Below are 19509 nucleotides of genomic sequence, written 5' to 3'. Positions count from 1 at the left end.
GAGCAAAGTCAGAAACTCTGAACTAAATAAGACGACATGATGGTGTCAAAAGCAGCATTGAGGTAAAGGAGAGTAAGGATTGAAAGAGAAATCAGCAGCATTAAGAAGATTGTTAGTAACATTAACAAGGACAGTTTTTGTGCTGCTTAATGGTCTGAAACCAGACTGGAGGGGTTTGAAGAGATTGTTTGCAATTAGATGGTTGTTAAATTGTTACAGCACATTCTAAAATGTTTGCAATATAAGGTAGGTTGGATTTAGGGTGACAATTGCTTAGAATGTCCATATTTGTTTTTTTAGGCACAGAGGTAACTGCAGGTGTTTTTAAGGCTGTTGGTACTACTCCAGTGCTCATGGACTCCTGGCATTTATTAAAATGTAAAAAACATAAATGTAAAAATGTGAAGAGTAAAAAACTCTAAGAAAGTGTTGCAAAGTTGGGATGACACAGGTAATGGGGTGGAGCAGTTTGTATTTAGCAGTTTATTAATGGTGAAGAACAGGTATCTAGGATTGTTATGGTTGTTCTCAATGATGTGGGAAAGGGAGCTGGATCTAGCAGATTTTTTTGCATCCTTATATTTAATCAAGTGCTCCTTCCAATACTGAAGATATACATTCAAGCCACAAAGACACCACTGTAGTGATTTGAGGGTTTTCATTTAATTTTAAAATATCCATAATAAAACATTGTTTTACTATAATGGATGACGTATTTCTTTTTTTTTCTTCGTTTGTCATTTTTTGGGATTAGTGTGATATTATTTAAATGGATCTTTTTTTCCAAAATTATTAAACATGCGTCTTAAGAATTTACAACTGCTGTCACCTTGATTATGAAAAATATATTTTTCTTATGTTGAAAATTAAATATGTAATTTCCATTTTAAATAAGTTGCACGTTATTTGTGATTGTAAAGCAACGAAGAGCAAATTTAGTGAGAGGAACACATTTCAAATCCGACCTCTCGTTACAGGCGTTAGACTGCCCTCTGGTGCAAATTTCATAATCCAACTCTTACTTTCGGAGAAGGTTTTACTTCCTGTGCTTTAAAGATGGCGGCGAAAAGTGTAGTGTTGTGGTTGTTATAGGAGATAATACTTCTAAGGCGAAAAGGGTCTCTGGTCAATATTTCTGCAAGTACATTCAATATTATTACAATTTTGTTTTAGCGCTTTAGCGTTTCTCAGTTAAAGGATTTTAACGAAAACCGTCAAGAATTAAAAATGCGCTGCCTTGTTTTGTAACAGTTTGCTACGTTTGCTTTATGATGATAATCTCCACTGTTACTATTAGTATTGTTGTTGCTGTTGTAAATTAAACTTACATAGCCAGAATGGTCTGTAGGTTGCTATGATTTATTTTATTGTGAAAGTATAAATAAAACTTATGTAAATACCGCGATTGTATCTCTTATCAGTCTATCATGGATAAAAATAAAAAAAAAACTTAGCAGACACATGACTGGGACTAACCGATCAAAATAGTACTTAACTATGATCATGTATATTAAACAAAGGATATTCTTGTCCGTTCATAACTTATAATGTTAATTTCGCTTGTGCGACATCCTTTTGTAATCGGTAACGTTTCGTTTGTAGTTTAAGACCACGTTTGATTATTTTTATTTCCAGGTTTACCACTACAGTATAAGCCGCCCCTAAAGCCTCAGTTCATATAAAAGAGCTTAAACAGCTCTTTGTATTTCACTGCGTTGCCTTGTTATAGTGTCTTGCTTGACTGTGGTCACAGTCCTAAATGATTAATGTTTTGGCACATACTGTACGTGCTCCATGCAACCATAGTCTCATGGTAATGTAGTGAAAAATCAAATGTGGAAAATATTGAAAATATTTTATTTTAGGTCGCTTTGCCAATGTTGATGTATCTCGACCAAGATCTTTATTACACTTATATAGTATATAGTTCATGTATTTATATAAATATTCTCAGGATATTTTTTTTTTTTAAAGTAAACTAAAAAAACAACTCAGGTAAAAATCTGCCAAGCTGTAAATTCAGTTCATTTTCTCTTTCTGAGCATGCAACTCTGCATATCATACATTTACTACAGAAGATGCTTAAGTGTTTACACAGGTGCAATTTCGAGAATGAGCTTTTTAGAACAAACAGGAAATGATAAACTCATTAAGAAGTAGCTGTTTCCCTTTTTCTTTCACATTTCATGTAGGGTGTTAATGTTGAACTTGGGAAGCCATGAGTAGCAGAAGGAAGAGAGCACCTCCTGTGAGGGTAGACGAGGAGGCCAAGAAGAAGCTCAGCTGGAGCATGCATGAGGACCTAAGGAAGGAAGATGTGATTATAGAGGATGTCGGTATTCCACACACAGGTTGCTCGATTACTCCTCCTACCGCTGTTGGTGAAGAGTATTTAGAGGAAGGCTGCAGTGCTGTGGGCCAGAGATTCCCTGGCTCAGACAGGCTATGTGCACCAGGAGAAGAGCCCACATGCTCTTCATCAGATATTCCCACTCCTTTAACACTAAAAGTCCTGCCTTCTTCTGATTTGGACCCATTCTGGAAGGCTCTGATTGGAGAGTTTAGCCTTCACTCAAAGCAGTTTTCCTTCAATATTCAGAGCAGGACTTTCACTCTTCAGAGGAGCAATGGCCAGCTGGGTGTGTCTCTCCTGAAGGAGGGTGAAAGTGAGGGCCCAGAGGAGCCTGGCTGCAGCAGTGAGCAGGCATGCCCAGTCGAGTGCTCTCTAAGTGGGGCTCTGCTGGAAGACTTGGCGTGGCTGCAGAAGAGAAGAGTTATTCAGCTCTGCCAAATGCAGACAGACGTCTTTGATTGTGTGAAGGTATGCACTACCAACAAAAACAATAATAATAATAGCAGTAGTAATATTAACTGGAAACAATCAGTTAAATATTTTTTTTAATACACTTTTTAAAAAATATTTAAGTTAGTGCTTTGTAGCATTTTTTTTATTCAAGTTGTGCTGTAACATTTTAATTATATTTTATAACTGCAAAAGTAACAACACATTTACAGGTCTCCAATGACTGGTCCTGGTGAGTACCTGCCCAGTTAATCTTACAGGTCACACTAATTACCTGGTATTTAAAGATTAGGCAGACTTGGTAGTTATTGATCAATTAAGCAAGTAATTTGTTTAATGAAGGGTGCTCTGGTCTTCAAGTGCACAAGGGTCTCCTGAGTTACATAATTTAACAGTTGTTTAACAGATCAATTAAGTTATTCCAGATATTTTAAAATGATGATTTTAAGGCTGCTTACAAAACTATCTATTGTATATTGGTGCACTAGGAGCAGCATTGGACTATAATTAAATGGGAGTATGGACAACTATAATGGTATATAAATGTTAAAAAGATTCAAGTTTTTCATTTCAGGGAAGTAAAAATGAAAACGGAGGCATTCATTTCTCATTTTCCATTTTCTTTTTTCAAATGAAGAGACTTAACATGTTCTACTAAAATTAGACAAAAAATAATTATTCTCCAAGATGTCTTGAATGGAATGCAGAACTCAAGTTTAATGTTAGATCTCTAAAAGATGTCTTGTGTGATGTAAACCATCTTGTCTGTTCTGTAAAATGGGTTTTGTTTATTGTTTATTGGTGGAAAGTTGGGCGTATTCATCTTGGAAGCTGGACTAGGAAAGCCAGAGTTCCTGAGTGAAGGAAATGGCCGAATAAGAAAAGCAAACCAGCTGATCCAGAAGCTGATGGAGCTCTTCTATGACTTCATAATTCCAGGTAAATTATGACCCATAAAAAGGTACATGAAAAGCTGTACATTTGTATAGAAAAATATTTATTGTTGGTTTTTTTTTTAATCACCACTAAGATTTAGGTTAAAGGTGAGGCAACTCCTTTAAATGGATTGAGGCTGCCATAAGCAGTCAGAAAATATTTTTGTCAAGTTCTAATGGCTTTAGTCCGTACACGAAAAAGACGCTTGACCTCTTTTTGTCCAAAAAGTGCAAATTTCATTCACTGACTTAAGCCAACATTCCCTAAATAGTAGCCAACTTGGATGGGTTTCAGTGAGCCAGGGTATCCTTAGCAACCTCTGTGAACTGCCAGGTATCTGCATACTGCAATATTATCAGTGGGACACACTGCATTGTTCCAGTCAGTGCTCATCGCAAATCGCTCTGACATTGAAGGTTTCTAAAAGTCTGTCCTTATTCTTCTTGTGCTTGCATAAGTGACATAATGAAGATGTTTTAATGTTCTCTCATCATAAGTAGGGGTTAAAAAGATTATTTAAAGATAATGCCTGTTCTGTTTATAGAGTGGGGTGGGAATGAAGAAGAGGATCCTGACACTGATCTTGAGCGCCAGAATATTGAAGAACTTTATGATCATGTCAGACACTTCGACCTGAATGAAGGCCATGTTATGAGAGATGACATTCAGCATCCAGCACTGATCCCTGTACTAAGACCTTACCAGTGCCAAGCTGTCAACTGGATGCTGAAAAGAGAGAAATATAAACTTGATGTGTTACAAGGTATGTGCTTGCTACCTGTAAATATTCCTGTTTTCTACAATGTACAATTAATTTGTTTTGTGTTGTTAAATGAAAATATTGGCGAGTCTGAGCTGGATAAACTGAAAATCTAGTTATTCCTTGAATTAGACCTCCATATTCAATCTTCTTCATATTCTGTCATTTTATTGCCAGTGATAGAAAACAACATACTCTATGCTTACATTTTGCTGTACAGTATATTAAATACAGAGCACATTAGTGAAGAAGAGGAATAATAACTTAACTTATATGTTATATATTATATAATAATAATGGGTCGTTGCATTTTCACATATTATGCACTCAAGAATGTGACTAAATCCAAAATGAATTTCATTCAAAACATTGGATCTGACCTCATCAACGCCTCCAGCCATAGGATTGGATAATTATCAAAATTATCTCTGACTGAAAGGAGAGATACAGCTATGTTGTCATGTAGATGCATCATGTAGTGTGATGGTGTGAACCATGAAATCATTTAGGGTCACTGGTGAATGTTTCCTGTGCAGAGAACTGATCTGGAATAATTCCTTTAACATGTTAAATTAAAGCAGATTCTCTAAAGTATTAATAGAAATCGGGACCCCAGTTTCAGGATCCACTGTTTTAGTATTAAGGGTTGTTATTATGAATTAATGAGTTTTTCTGCTCTGGTGAAAAAAATTGAAAGAATTGTGCCTAGTCAGGCATAACTATTAAGCAGCTGCTAGTGTGCTAAACCAAAAAATCATTTTATTTAAATGAAAACATTAATTTATTTTCATTGTAAATAATAAAACAATGTTTTAATTTCAGAAAAGTCTATACATTTCTTATGGCGAGATGTAGTGACGATTTGTGGGAAGACACTGTACTATAACCCCTACACAGGCTGGTAAGACACAGTGTTCAGTTTCTTGGTCTTAGGGAAGTAATATGAGATGTCATATGTAATCTATGTGTGGTTTGAGGATATAAAAACTAAGATTAGTTAAACACCGTATTTTATTTCTGTTGCAATTAAAAACATTTACATGTATAGTACAATTGTGGCTCAAAGAGTTTCACGAGGTTTATAGTTGTCCTAGGCTCAACCCGGAGGACAGGATGTTCCCTGAAGCCTAGATGTCACTGTTTTGGATTCAGACAATGCCCCCACTCAAAGTATGGCCAGGAGTATTAAGTTGTTCTAAAAATGTATCTTTATGTATAAATATACAGTATGTAAATAATTTGTACATATGTAAAAAATTATCTGATGTAAAAATGGCCCTTGTCTTGGCTGGTGAGGATGAAATCTTTCTTTGGGAACAGTCTAGATGCCTTTGCAATGATGAAACTTGAATGAGAGAAGTCCTTCAGTCACTTTCGGCTTGGATGCTGGGCTCCTAGTATGGTTGTATTCTTCTTGTCCTTAGTCTGATGCTGGGCTTTGCTGAGCGCTTCTTTGTTGCAGCCTGATCCGCGAGTTCCCGATTGCTGGTGATGACTGGCCTGGTGGAATCCTGGCTGATGAGATGGGCCTGGGGAAGACAGTGGAGGTCCTGGCTCTCATTCTGTGCCACACGCGCGAGGGCTTGAGCCAGCACGGTCTTCTACTGCCCGAGGTACTCTCAGTTTATGGGCTGTAGAGGCTGGAGACAGCCCAGAGAGCACGGTCAGGTTACAGCTGCAGATAAGAAGTTTTGCATTCCTGTGAAGGTTATACAGCTTAAGTTTAATAAGGCTACTCTAATAAGGACTCTAATCACAGATACAATCCTGCACAATTGATATATGAATGGGAGCAAGCTTGCTGCTCTGAAATTTAGTTAAAATTCTGGTTTTACAGTGGAACAGATCTAATAGGGCACTGTTTGTTAAAACAAATAAAGTACTGTACTTTATAAATTACTTATAAATGTAATTAATGGAAATGGGGAAAATATTAATTTAATGGAGTAGCACAAATGCAAGTGTAAAAATGTTACTGCCAGTCTGAATCAGTTATTATGCTAGCATGGTTTAAAGAAATGGAATGATCAGGATACTAACTGGTAAACAGATGAGAACTTTTGTTTATTGCTTATTTTCATTAGCCTTATATATAGGACGGAGCGCTGGCTCTGTGGCTAAGGATCTGCGCCGGTGGCTGGAAGGTTGCTGGTTCAAATCCCACGGCTTGCAGAGGAATCCTACTCCATTGGGCCCCTGAGCAAGGCCCTTAACCCCAGCTGCTCCAGGGGCACTGTACAATGGCTGACTCTGTGCTCTTACCCCAAGCTTCTCTCCCTGTCTGTGTCTCATGGAGAGCAATGCTGGGGTATGCGAAAAGACAAATTCCTAATGCAAGAAATTGTATAGGGCTAATAAAGTGATGATGTTATGTTATACAAACAAATACGTGGTTATGGAGGACGTCGTGGAGTGTGTATTTTACTTCAATTTTTAATTGAGTTGCTTACATAAAAGATAAGAAAAACACTTTGACTTCGCGAACAACTCTAATTTGTCTGTTTGTCTAATATTTATATAGTAATCCGAATAATAATATAATAATAATATATTGTCTAATATTTATAATATTTAGTCTAATATAATTTGTCTAATATTGTCTAATGTTTTTGTGTCTATGTATTTTCTAGGGAAGATCTGTAAATTATTTCGTCCCTCCTCCTCCAATAGACAGAAAGAAAAAAGAGTGTGATATTAAACCCAAAGAAAAGGTCTCCTATCCAAGTAAGCACCGAAAATGTATTAAAATACAAATCTATGGTTTGTCACATAAGTATTATGACCAAGACATACTTTTCAAATATCCCCTATTAATCCCCAAATAATGGCAGCTACTTAAAGTGCATCACCGATTAAACAATGAAATTCTCTTATAGGTTGTTTTATGAATTCCCCTTTGTGCAGAATGAGTAACCTTTTCTCAATTGCTGTTAGGCAGCATCCAGAAATCTTGCAAACATTTTAACATCTCTATCATCTTGCAAACATCTTTCTTTACATCTCCATTTGATTTTGTGGTGTTCTGTGCCTGTAGCTCTGCGGGAGATGCTTCTCACTGCCATCAAGGAGATGAAGGTTGGAAAAGGGGCCTCGGTCAATGCTATTTTCACTTATATCCGAGCTACATATCAGTATGACCTGCAGAGAAACCGCCGTCTCATCAAGAAGACCCTGACCAAGCTGATTGGGGAGGAAGTGGTGGAGCAGGTGAAAGGCAGAGGGCTAGCAGGGTCCTTCAGGCTTGGGAAAAACTACAAAGAAGCCAAACGGAGCAAAGGGGCTGCAAAGCCTGTGAGTTATTTTGGGTTTTGAGAGGGAAACAACATTCAATTTATATCTTAATTTATGTAAAAACACAAGTTTTGTCCCAGCAGAAAACATTTATTTGCTGTTGTGTTCAATTTTAGCATTTCTTCTTCTTTTTATTTCTTGGGGCTCTATAAAGAAGGGCTTTGAATGTTTTACATACTGTGACATTTTATAGCCTGCCTTAACCTGTTTCCCTACATCAGGCGATAGAGTGTTACTTTTGAGAAAAGTAAGAACTCTAGGACAAAAGAATATATTATTTTCTAGAGGTTCTAATGATTTCATTCTGTCATAATATTATTTAAAACTTTTTCAGAATTCTGACCTTTCCCTAAGTAGCCCTGGCAGTCGCCCTCGCAGAACTCGGAAGTCTTCAAGTGAGGTGAGCTCAGAAAACATGGAGACACCTCTTCATGGGGATGCCTTGGAAATCAACCCCCCTGTAAGCGCCTCACTGGAGGAGCACAACTACTGTGGTCTAAACAAAGAGGGGGCTGTTGAACCCAGCCCCTCAGAAGATGTGCCTGAATGCAAAACCCAGCTTATACAGTCTGTCAACAGACATGAAAGCCCTGTCACAGATGATGAAGAGGCCCGGAATGGCTGTCTGCAGAACATGACACATGAAAAATGTGACTCCACAGTAAAGAAAGAAAGCAGCTCAGACTGCGTACAATCAGATTCTCTATGTGGCTCCAAAGCACCTTTTCCTGTTGTATCCTCCACAGTTCTTCCCTTTAACACATCCAATTATCGCTTTGAGTGCATCTGCGGGGAGCTGGGCCTGATTGACTACAAGGCCCGAGTGCAATGTCTGAACTGTTTTCTGTGGCAGCATGCAGAGTGTGTCAACTACAAGGAAGCGAACCTGGGCACAACCCCTTTCTACTGCCCTCACTGCCTGGTTGCTATGACACCAGTGCCCACAGGGGCAACATTAATCATCTCACCTAGCTCTATCTGCCACCAGTGGGTTGATGAGATTAACCGCCATGTGAGGTCATCTTCTCTGAGAGTCCTGGTAAGGTCTTTATGAATGAATCTTTATCTTTATTTTTCTCTTTCTATTTATTTTGGCCCCTCTCAGAATAAGAATACACCAAGAACCAAAGAAAAGGGTCTTCTCTATTTTCTGCAGGTTTTTATTTTTATTGAAGACATAGCTTAAATTGCCACATTTGTGTTTTCATTAGAATATTTTAATTTGGTGGGCTGTTGGTTGGAACTTTGTTTCCAGCTCACATTATTTTAGAATCTTGTTTTGAAAATCATTCTCATGCATTTTTATACAAGAATGGATTGTTTTTTCTTCAGTTTGCTTTAGCTAGGGTTTGTAATAATAAAAAATAAAATACTTTAAAGCTACTTGAATATAAAAGGGAGAACAATAGGGCACCGAGTTGGAGATTATCTCAAGGACTTGCACACTTTTCTGTTGTTCCACTTCAATTTGAGATGGATATAAATATTATTTTTCTGTTTACATGAAGTTCAGGTTGAAAACAAAGGTCTCCACCTTGAAATGTCACCCAGATTCAGAATAAAGGTGTGCAGGCATTGCTGAGATGTCATTAGTGTGACAGATGAAGAAGGCAATAAAGGGCTTGAAACACAGTGTTCTATTTTAGGTTTTGGTCCTTGTGGCATCCTGCATACTAATGACATTCTATGATGCAGAGCATTGAGCCATTACAAACAAGCTCAGTGCAGGTTCTACTCATTTATTCCGGGAGACAGGTTTAAACGTGTCATATTAAAACTGTTGTGGTGTGAGAAATAAAAAAGTAGAAATTGCAGCATGTTAAAAGAGCATTTTTCACTGTCTAATAAGCACGCCCTTGAGATTGAATCATCAAAAGCTTCAACCCAGTGCTGCTGAAATTTTAATTTTTCTGGATGAGTTCACTAAACCATCAAAGATTACTGGGACACACTTAAGTAAAAGCATTTTAGGTGCCTGCTTCCCTAGCTGCATGCTGAGCAATAAAAAGCTAAGTAATCAATGTGTATTTGAAACATAAGTGTTTTTAACTCATTTGAATTTCTTCAAAAATTGGATGGCAGAGGAAAAGGGCTTTGATGAAAGGAGGGTGACTATGCTTCTCCAATCTTCCATAGACTACCGTTGCAAACAGTTGCCACAGAAACAGATGCCAATACTGTCAAAGTCATTCACTGTGCACTGTGGTTCTGAGACTTTTTTTTCTGATAACCTTGAAAACTAGCTATTTCTATCTTTTTAGAGTATGCTCTCCACTTCTTAGTAGTTTCTCTTTTGTTGTGTGTGCTAATGATTTATTTTGTCACGTAGTGTAATAATGGAGTAAGAAAACAAGAGCAAAAGTACAGTGAATGCCTCTGCCTTGCTTCAGGTTTACCAAGGAGTAAAGAAACATGGTTTCATTCAACCTCACGTACTGGCTGAGCAAGATGTGGTCATCACCACTTATGATGTCCTGCGCACTGAGCTCAATTACGTCGACATTCCTCACAGCAACAGCGAAGACGGCCGCCGTTTCCGTAACCAGAAGCGCTACATGGCTGTTCCCAGCCCCCTGGTGGCTGTGGAGTGGTGGAGGGTCTGCCTGGATGAAGCTCAGATGGTGGAGTGCACCACTGCCAAGGTAGGGGCTGCCAGGGGCTGTCCAGGTACGGCATTTCTATAGACAAATATTGGCTTCCAGTGCTGCAGTAGCTTTATGTGTTCTTCTATTACTGACGTCAGACATTAATCCTAATTGACAACAAGCACAGCTGACCAAAGCTAACCAAATAAAATGGTGACAACATTGCAAAAGATTTTTAGAAATATTGTAACAACAGAATGAGATATAACATTGCATCATTGCAATTTGTAAACATTGCAAAGCACCATTGGAAAAAGCCATTGAAAACCAAACAGTCACATTATTTCGCATTGCACCTGAAGCATGAGCCTGAAACTCCAGGGCCTGTTGCAAAATTATTGAGCAGTGTAAAAGAACTGTCTTATAACCACGTTACAGTATAGAGTGGTTTCAAATAACAAAATGCAAGAATGAAAAGTTGTCTTTGGTGTTGGTGTTGTCTTTAATTTAAATTAAAAAACATTTTATTGATGAGCGTGAGATAAAATTACAGAGGCATTCCCCAGAACTGCTTTTTAACTGGTCTTGGAGGATATAACAAAATCCTGAACTAAATTACTTTCTTTATAGTCTTTGACCTTGACTTTTTAAATTCATTCAGATGAGAAACATGGTAAAGATTGAATAACCAGACTAAAGATTAAAAAATAGTTATAAAAAGAAGCAGTCACAGTTAAATCATTGATCACTGTGATTATCCATAAACAAAACAGCAAAACAGAGTATAGGAAGAAACTATAGCATTACTGTAATTAACAGTACAATATAATATAATTATTGATTTAACATATTAAAATATATTTTAAACAGACAAGCAGTAGGTAGTGCATTGACGATAGGACAGAGACATATAATACTTAAGACTAAATTCCTTCTCTTTATATTCATGTAAAGGCTGTTACTGTTGAGATCAATCCCAATTAAATTACATGGAGGTTTTTCCTATATCCGGTCACAATCCCCGCATCCTCTCACTACCACTCGCCTCGGATTGTCCACTCCTCTTAATTAGTTTGCCATGGTTTTCAGCTAATATATTTTTTTAGCTCAGCTCCATAAGAACTGATTATAAAATATGCATGGAAGACAAACTGATGTTTGATATGAATTTAAGTCTTTAGCTGTGTGTTTTTGCAGGCAGCAGAAATGGCTCTGAGGCTGAGTTCCATCAACCGCTGGTGCGTTAGTGGTACTCCTGTACAGAGAGGCCTAGAAGGTGAGCCCTGGAACTTCACAGCACCTTTGAAGTTCAAACTGATACCCAGCAAAGTTCGCAGCTACATAGATTAGATTATTTGTTTTGCTTGTTTGTAGTTATAAGAATACCCAATGATTTTTACAGAGACACAGTCGACACAATCCCAATTTGAATGAGTTATTTTGTAGTTCATAATGGGACTTGGGATAATCATGAAATTTGGGAAGGAGGCATTTACTAACCCTACTGTTTCCTGTCTCAGAATTATTATAACATGGTAGAAATGAATATTTTTTTAATTTCACATGCTTTATGTCAGGGTTTTGCTTACATTCATACAAGTGCTTTGTCTGATGAGATTATTTGCTTTCGAACCAACTTTTGCTGCTATACTTCTCATTTATTGTTCAGCAAAGCTATTTGATTGGGTTCAGATTGGGTTTCTCTGTGTGCTCAGATCTGTACGGCTTAGTGCTGTTCCTGGGAGTTGACCCATACTGGGTGAAGCACTGGTGGGACCTTCTCCTTTACCGCCCATATCGCCGTGGAAACTCTGAGCCACTGTACAACCTGATTGGTAGGCTCATGTGGAGATCTGCCAAGAAAGATGTCATTGATCAGGTATGACACAGATAACGGGGTAGACTATATTCGAGGTGATAAAGTAATTTAGGGTGATAAAGATTTGCTCTTTTTAAGAAATTGTGAATTTTCCAAATCAAACAGTAATTAACACAAAGACCAAAAAGTACAAAGAGGGGGAGCTCACACACAAGAAAGGAAAAGTTGGCTTAGTGAGACTTTTAAACTCCTGAAGAAAGCACAGTTCAAATGTAGAGTAACAGTATTTTGTTCCATGAACACAGCTTTTCAAATTGTTAAAACGCTGCAAAGAGATCGCAAATTAATAAAATGAAGTTACAGACCAGTGGGCACAAGTTGAAACTACATAGATATGCTTTTAAAATCAAGAATGTTATTGATGTTCACACTTCATTCAAGGGACAGCTGGATGAGATCTTTAGATCAGTTGACTGCTTGTGAGCTAGGTGAACTCTATTATCTGTTCTTATGAAGAATGATTAATAAGGTATCTCATTCTCCACTTCTTTCTGATATAGGTTTTTAACTGTAGAATATTAATTGTGTATTTTTTTAAATCTGAAAAAATGTCTGTTTGGTCAAGTCCCTCCTGCATTAAAATATACATATTTTTAAAAACAAATGGTTGTTCATCGTCTTTAGAATTGAATGTAAAAATAAAGATGTCTACATATATAATTTATTCCATTTACGTTTTGTACTATTTTTCTTTTTCAGATCCAGATTCCTCCTCAAACAGAAGAGATCCACTGGCTTCACTTCTCCCCAGTAGAAGGCCATTTCTACCATCGCCAACATGAGGTTTGCTCTCAGGATGCTCTACTGAAGCTACAGAAGATTTCAGACTGGAGCCTAAAGCTAAGCAGTCTGGACAGGAGGACAGTCAACTCCATCCTTTACCCCCTGTTGAGGCTTCGTCAGGCTTGCTGCCACCCCCAGGCTGTACGGGGAGAGTTCCTGCCCTTTCAGAAGAGGTAGGGGTAGCCAGGGGCTTCCCCTGGCTGGTTGTAGGATTGGTTAAAAAAGGACATTCTGAAAGCAAATCAACTGCATCAGGCAGCTCTTAGTGTTTAACTGATTAAATGGATGTAAATTTATTTTGGCATTGATTAGCACTGCTAATTCTGTCCTGCACTCCTGTTTCCAACTTGTATGATTTTTCCCTCTCAACAGAATGACAATGCTACCAAAACTGCACAATCCGAATTATATTATGAATAAAGGTCACCAGAGTTTAAGTTATACACACCATTCTACACACGTGTAAATCTATATATTTTTTTAGTTTATAAAAATTATAAAAAGTATTTTGATTGCAAACAAATTGCAGACCAATAAACCTTTTGTTTAAAAAGCTGTCATTTTATAATTGTTTTATTCCTTTCTTGAAGTTACCCTATAAATTGCTGTAACAACTGCACACTTGATTATTTTAGGGTAGATTTGTCCTGTACCAAAGAACATAGATTGACTGCATCTTTTTCTCTCTGGACTGAACAGCACTATGACGATGGAGGAGCTGCTGAAGTCCCTGCAGAAGAAGTGCAGAGTGGAGTGTGAGGAGGCCCATCGCCAGCTGGTGTGTGCTTTAAATGGGCTGGCAGGAATTCATATCATAAGAGGTATGGGTAGAACATGGTTCTTCATTTAGTGTTTCCGTATTCTTTTTTTCTGAAGCTGCATTTAATTATATAGCATGTGAGCATGTGGGTTCATCTTTGATTTTTGTAAAAAGTATTAGTAATTCTTGAGTGTTATTTATCATTTCTAGTACTGCTTTGTTTTCTATTCGGTGTTCAGCATTCAGCTGTGGTTATGTGTCCACTTTGCCTAAAGTGATATTCATTAGCTTTCTTTTGCCCCACCCTTAATTCAGAATAATTCTATATTTTTAAATCAAAATCATGTCCTCCATATTTGTCATCTTATTTTATTATTATTAGGACTTGCAATTAATTTATCTTAAGTCTCTCATTCTGATTTGCTATCATATCACATATCACTTCTATGTCCTGAAAATCTCTTTATCTGTTCATAACGTGTTTGTACTTTTTAGGAGAATTTGTGTGTGCTACAGAGCTGTACAGAGAGGTTTTAAGGTCTTCAGAGGAGCACAAAGACAAACTTAAAACTGATTCTCTTCAGGTTGGCAGATTTTCTAATTTTCCTTTTAGTTAAGAGTCTGGATTACAAATGTTTTTTGTGGCCTACATTTAGAAGATAATTCTCTTAAGATTATTATTATAATTATTATTATTATTATTATTATTATTATTATTATTATTGTTGTTATTAGGGTTATTTTGTTTATTACAGAGATTGCATGCTACACACAACTTAATGGAACTGCTGAATGCAAAGCACCCTGGTATCCCCCCAACTCTTCGAGATGATCGCCTGAAAGAGGAGGTGAGGAGGAAAGGATCACTTCACAGCAGGATTCTGTCTCACCAGGGAAGGAAACATCAGTGTGTCTCAGTTTGCTATGCATAATAGTACTGATAAAATTTGTTTTAAACAGTATGGTTTGCAGTCCTTTTGGTGTTGTCTTAAAGTGAGCCAAATATTCCCATAAAGGGTCAGAAAGGAACCTGCAATCTTTTCCAAGTTTACTTCTTACTAGTTGGAAGATGAGTGAGTAATTACAGGAGTAAAAATGATAATTCACACCTTCTTTTATTGAGAAATACAGATTTCTTTAGTTAAACTCTAGGACAGAAATTCAGTTCCCTCAGTTTTAACATTTGAAACCATCAATTAATGTGGAAATCCTGAAACATAGGTGTTGCATCCAATAATTTTCTCCTGAAGCTAATACTGTACCATTCCGTCAGTGCACATGTTTTTCACCCTGCTCAGAATACTGTAAACTATTAATTGACGTAAAATGTCAGGTTCTGACAAGATAGCACCTCTGATCTGAGCTACATTCCCCAGAAAACTGTAGGAGATGATCTGTCATCCTCAGTCACCTTGTGGAAGACAATTTGTCAGGTGATATTTAAAGAACAGGAAGCCGAGACTTCCAGATAGTCATTGACCTTTTGCTGTTTGAGAAAAGGGAGCAAGGAAGCATCTTTTGGACATGCCCATGGACTTTCTTTGAAAGATGATTCTTGCAAATGTTTTGGGGGATTTTTGTGAGTTTTGAAAAGTGGGTTCCTTGGTATTTATAGAGAGGGTGACTGATGGAAGAATAGATAGAGGTCAAGTAAGGGCTAGTGTGTGAAGTTTTCTCACACTGTATAATAAAAGCGGATTGTTTTTTTACATCTAAGGCAGGTCTCTAAAACACAAACGGAACCTATTTAAAGATGCTTGCTACGGCACCCCGCTCGTGGCTGTATCATACAGTATTTTTCCATTGCCATGCGTGACTCTGACAGTTTCTTATTGCTCTTCACTGGCAGGCAGAACATCTACGACAGCACTACATGACCAAGTCCAACTCTGAGGTAGCTGACGCCCATCAGGCCCTACAGCCCATCGTTCAGAACATCAGAGAGCTCAAACGCAAGGTACGCTGACTCCTGAAAGAAGGACTAGCTGTTAACTTCGTGGCAGTAGATTTTTGGTTGAGCTTAGATGACTGGTATTTGTACATAATAAGAATGGTGAGTACATGACTTTAAAATGACCAATCATACCTCTTTAGTACTGTAAGGTGCTCTTGCAGTGCCACTTCCTCTATTTTCTGCCTCATTTGTTGTCACTATATGCATGTTTAGCTCATTAAGTCTGGCTGAACCTTTCTTCTTTGTAAACTGGTCCAACATTACAGTTCTAAAGTCAGCACTTTTTTGTGCTTCTGTGTATGTGATGTATCCTTTTTTGAGTTCAAGGTAAATATTTGTTAGTGGTGTTATATGCAGGTGGAAATGTGACTTTTGAGACAGTAGCTGATTACACACACTGAGAGCAATGAGGTGGAGCACTGGCAGGAAGTGATGAGCTAATTCTAGGCGCGTCTATTTGACCAAGATCTATAGCTGTCTTCATGACAACAAATAATCTGTACTGTGTACTATGTCGTGGAATTTTATCGAAGAAGAGCCAGGAGAGGTATTCTCATTCACTCAGTAAGGTCTATTCATATTGCAATATGGGAGAAAGCCATCACACGTCTGTGCAGAGAAGTGAAAGCTGATTCAAAAGCAAGCAGGGAGAACTCTTGTTTTATATCTTTTTTAAGCTGATGCAACACTTCAAGGACAGGCAAAGCAGTAATTTTCCATTCCTTATAGGTTTCTTCTTTAAGCAAAGAAGTGCAGTTATTTAAATAGTTTCTCATACTCCCTTCTTCAAGCAGCAGAGATAAACATTATTAAAACATCCTGTGCCCTTGACGAGTTGGGTGCTATCACACTTTGTTCTAAGTATCCAGCTGCTTCTGCAGCACAGCTCTGTCCGTAAACAACATTTTTAGGATAAAACACCTTTTCTCAGTAACTTTCCATGATAACTGTAAAATGGTACAGATTAATTACTGGTACAGTTACCATTAATTAATTGATGGTACAATTCATTTACTGCACATAACTGAAGTAATTCAAAACATGTTTGAATCAAAGCCCTGCTGCACTGTTAGGCTTGTTGTCGCCTTTTAATTCTCATAAAATATATCTGATTACCCCTGTGCTGTAGATTCCTCCAGGATCACCATGGTGGCTGGATGTGATTCAGAGAGCTATACAGTGTGCAATCAATGACGACCTAGTTCTCCGCATTCAGAATGAACTGACCTCCAATTACAAACAGCAGGCTGCCAAACTCTCCATGGCTGATAAGTAAGTATAACTGTAATGGGTAATGGGTAGCTGCATCAGCATGCTTAGGCTGCAAAGAAACAAGTAATAGGTTTATTCCATGCTGAAAAAAAGGAGAAAGAAACACAACGTTTCGGCCATGGAGCCTTCTTCAGGTGTGAAGAAGGCTTCACGGCCGAAACATTGTGTTTTCTTTCTTCTTTTTTTCAGCATGGAATAAACCTATTACTTATAACTGCAATGGGTTGTTAACAAAAAAACAATTTAATTAAACTGACTACCCCTATGCTTTCTGTTGATTGTAATAGAAACAGTAACAAAAAGCAACATATACTGTACCTGTTGAACAGTTTTTTTATTGCACAGAGAGAGGGGCTAGAACCTGAAAGATTCTGTCTACCCTAGGTCTGAAGAGGTGAGTGTTTATTTCTCATGCTGCTTCTATGGAATGTTCTGTCAGGTTCAGCGATTGCAGAGGGCTGCAATTCCTGTTGAGCTCGCAGATGGATGATCTCATGAAGTCCCAAAGGGCCGTGCGAGAAAGTGTTAAGAAACTTGAGGGTCCACCCTCACAGGAAGTAATCGAGGAAGCCACCATCTGTCACCTGAGACCTGTCCGACTTCCCCTCAACAAGTAGGCCTTGAAATGAGAAGTTCTTCAACTTGTGACAATATTGCGTTTTAGCATATTTGTTTCCCAGTGAGGTATTTAATTTAATCATTTTAAAATGTCACTATAGGAGTCAATTTAATGCTAGACTATATATAGTGTCTTCAGAAAGTATTTAATTTTTATCCTCCACCCACCCGAACAATTGCAAATACTGTTATGACCAGAAATTTTAATGCATGAAATGTTTTTTCCCCTTGTTTCATACAATTTAAAAGGAGCACATTAGCATTCAACTTCTTATTCTAAAACCAGTCTGTTGTCACTTTGGCTGTATTTCTGGGGTCGTTGTGCTGTTTGGATGTGAATCTTCACCCTCATCTGAGGCGCTTTACAGGTTTTCCTTAAAGATTTGCCTTCATAGGTCTCCAATCATTGTTCTCTTTATCCTGCCAATTGCCCCTAATTCTGCTGTTGAAAAGCATCCCCATAAAATGACACTGTGTCACCATGCTTCATGATAGGGATTGTTACACGGGCAATGAACAAAGAATTACATTTTTGTGTCATCAGACCAGAGTATCTTTTGGCACATGGTCTCATGGTCTGCCACATGCATTCTTGCATTGCAAGTTCCAGGTGTGCTACTATGTGGCCTGTTCTCAGGAGTGCCTTGCCATTTTTCCATAGAAGCTAAATGTGTAGTACTGCAGAGATTATTGTCCTTTAGACAGGTTCTCTCATCTCCCATGTAGCTCTGTACTTCAGGGTTAATTGGGTTCTTATCACTTGTCACTTCTCTGGTCAAGATCCTTCTTCCCGAGTTGCTCAGTTTGGGAAGACAGCAAACTCTGGGAAGAGGTGGTTCTGTGTTCATAACATTTCCTAATGATTGGCCAGATTGTGCTTCTGAGAAGTTTCATCACCCTAAAAATGTTTTTATACCACTCCCCATATCTATGTCTTCTCACAATTCTAACATGGAGTTGTAACTACACCTCCTCTCTGATGTACAGTGTCAACTGAGGAACCTTATATAGACAAGTTTGTTTAATCTGAAATCATTTCAAACCAATTCAACTGACTACAGGTGGATACAATTCGAGTTTTGGAGTGATACAGTGCCTTGCGAAAGTATTCGGCCCCCTTGAACTTTTCAACCTTTTGCCACATTTCAGGCTTCAAACATAAAGATATAAATTTTTTATTTTATGTGAAGAATCACCAACAAGTGGGACACAATTGTAAAGTGGAACGAAATCTATTGGATTTTTGAAACTTTTTTAACTAATAAAAAAATGAAAAGTGGGGCGTGCAAAATTATTCGGCCCCTTTACTTTCAGTGCAGCAAACTCACTCCAGAAGTTCAGCGAGGATCTCTGAATGATCCAATGTTGTCCTAAATGACTGATGGTGATAAATAGAATCCACCTGTGTGTAATCAAGTCTCTGTATAAATGCACCTGCTCTGTGATAGTCTCAAGGTTCTGTTGAAAGCGCAGAGGGCATCATGAAGACCAAGGAACACAACAGGCAGGTCCGTAATACTGTTGTGGAGAAGTTTAAAGCCGGATTTGGATACAAAAAGATTTCCCAAGCTTCAAACATCCCAAGGAGCACTGTGCAAGCGATCATCTTGAAATGGAAGGAGTATCAGACCACTGCAAATCTACCAAGACCTGGCCGTCCCTCTAAACTTTCAGCTCAGACAAGGAGAAGACTGATCAGAGATGCAGCCAAGAGGCCCATGATCACTCTGGATGAACTGCAGAGAACTACAGCTGAGGTGGGAGAGTCTGTCCATAGGACAACAATCAGTCTTACACTGCACAAATCTGGCCTTTATGGAAGAGTGGCAAGAAGAAAGCCATTTCTCAAAGATATCCATAAAAAGTCT

General features: G+C 38.0%; 1 protein-coding gene across 2 annotated transcripts in view; it reads left to right on the top strand.

Annotated features, from left to right (window-relative positions):
* Positions 1–1051: 1051 nt before the first annotated feature.
* shprh (SNF2 histone linker PHD RING helicase) overlaps positions 1052–19509 on the top strand; it is a 36202-nt gene continuing 17744 nt past the window's right edge. Inside the window, exons 1-19 of one of the 2 annotated variants that reach the window (XM_015348719.2) lie at positions 1052–1137; positions 2193–2821; positions 3613–3742; positions 4284–4502; positions 5322–5400; positions 5962–6112; positions 7130–7223; positions 7534–7790; positions 8125–8829; positions 10181–10432; positions 11573–11651; positions 12091–12254; positions 12954–13210; positions 13737–13858; positions 14293–14381; positions 14553–14645; positions 15647–15754; positions 16881–17023; positions 17463–17636. In XM_015348719.2, the coding sequence (XP_015204205.1) occupies positions 2219–2821; positions 3613–3742; positions 4284–4502; positions 5322–5400; positions 5962–6112; positions 7130–7223; positions 7534–7790; positions 8125–8829; positions 10181–10432; positions 11573–11651; positions 12091–12254; positions 12954–13210; positions 13737–13858; positions 14293–14381; positions 14553–14645; positions 15647–15754; positions 16881–17023; positions 17463–17636 (3719 nt within the window). In that variant the 5' untranslated portion in view covers positions 1052–1137; positions 2193–2218. Of the gene's footprint in view, positions 1142–2192; positions 2822–3612; positions 3743–4283; positions 4503–5321; positions 5401–5961; positions 6113–7129; positions 7224–7533; positions 7791–8124; positions 8830–10180; positions 10433–11572; positions 11652–12090; positions 12255–12953; positions 13211–13736; positions 13859–14292; positions 14382–14552; positions 14646–15646; positions 15755–16880; positions 17024–17462; positions 17637–19509 lie in introns of both variants that reach the window. The other variant, XM_015348721.2, reaches the window with a different exon arrangement.

This window comes from Lepisosteus oculatus, chromosome 2 (genome assembly GCF_040954835.1).
Source record: "Lepisosteus oculatus isolate fLepOcu1 chromosome 2, fLepOcu1.hap2, whole genome shotgun sequence".
Lineage (NCBI taxonomy): Eukaryota > Metazoa > Chordata > Actinopteri > Semionotiformes > Lepisosteidae > Lepisosteus > Lepisosteus oculatus.
Note: the sequence above shows the minus strand (reverse complement) of the source record. Positions and strands in the feature narration are given on the sequence as shown.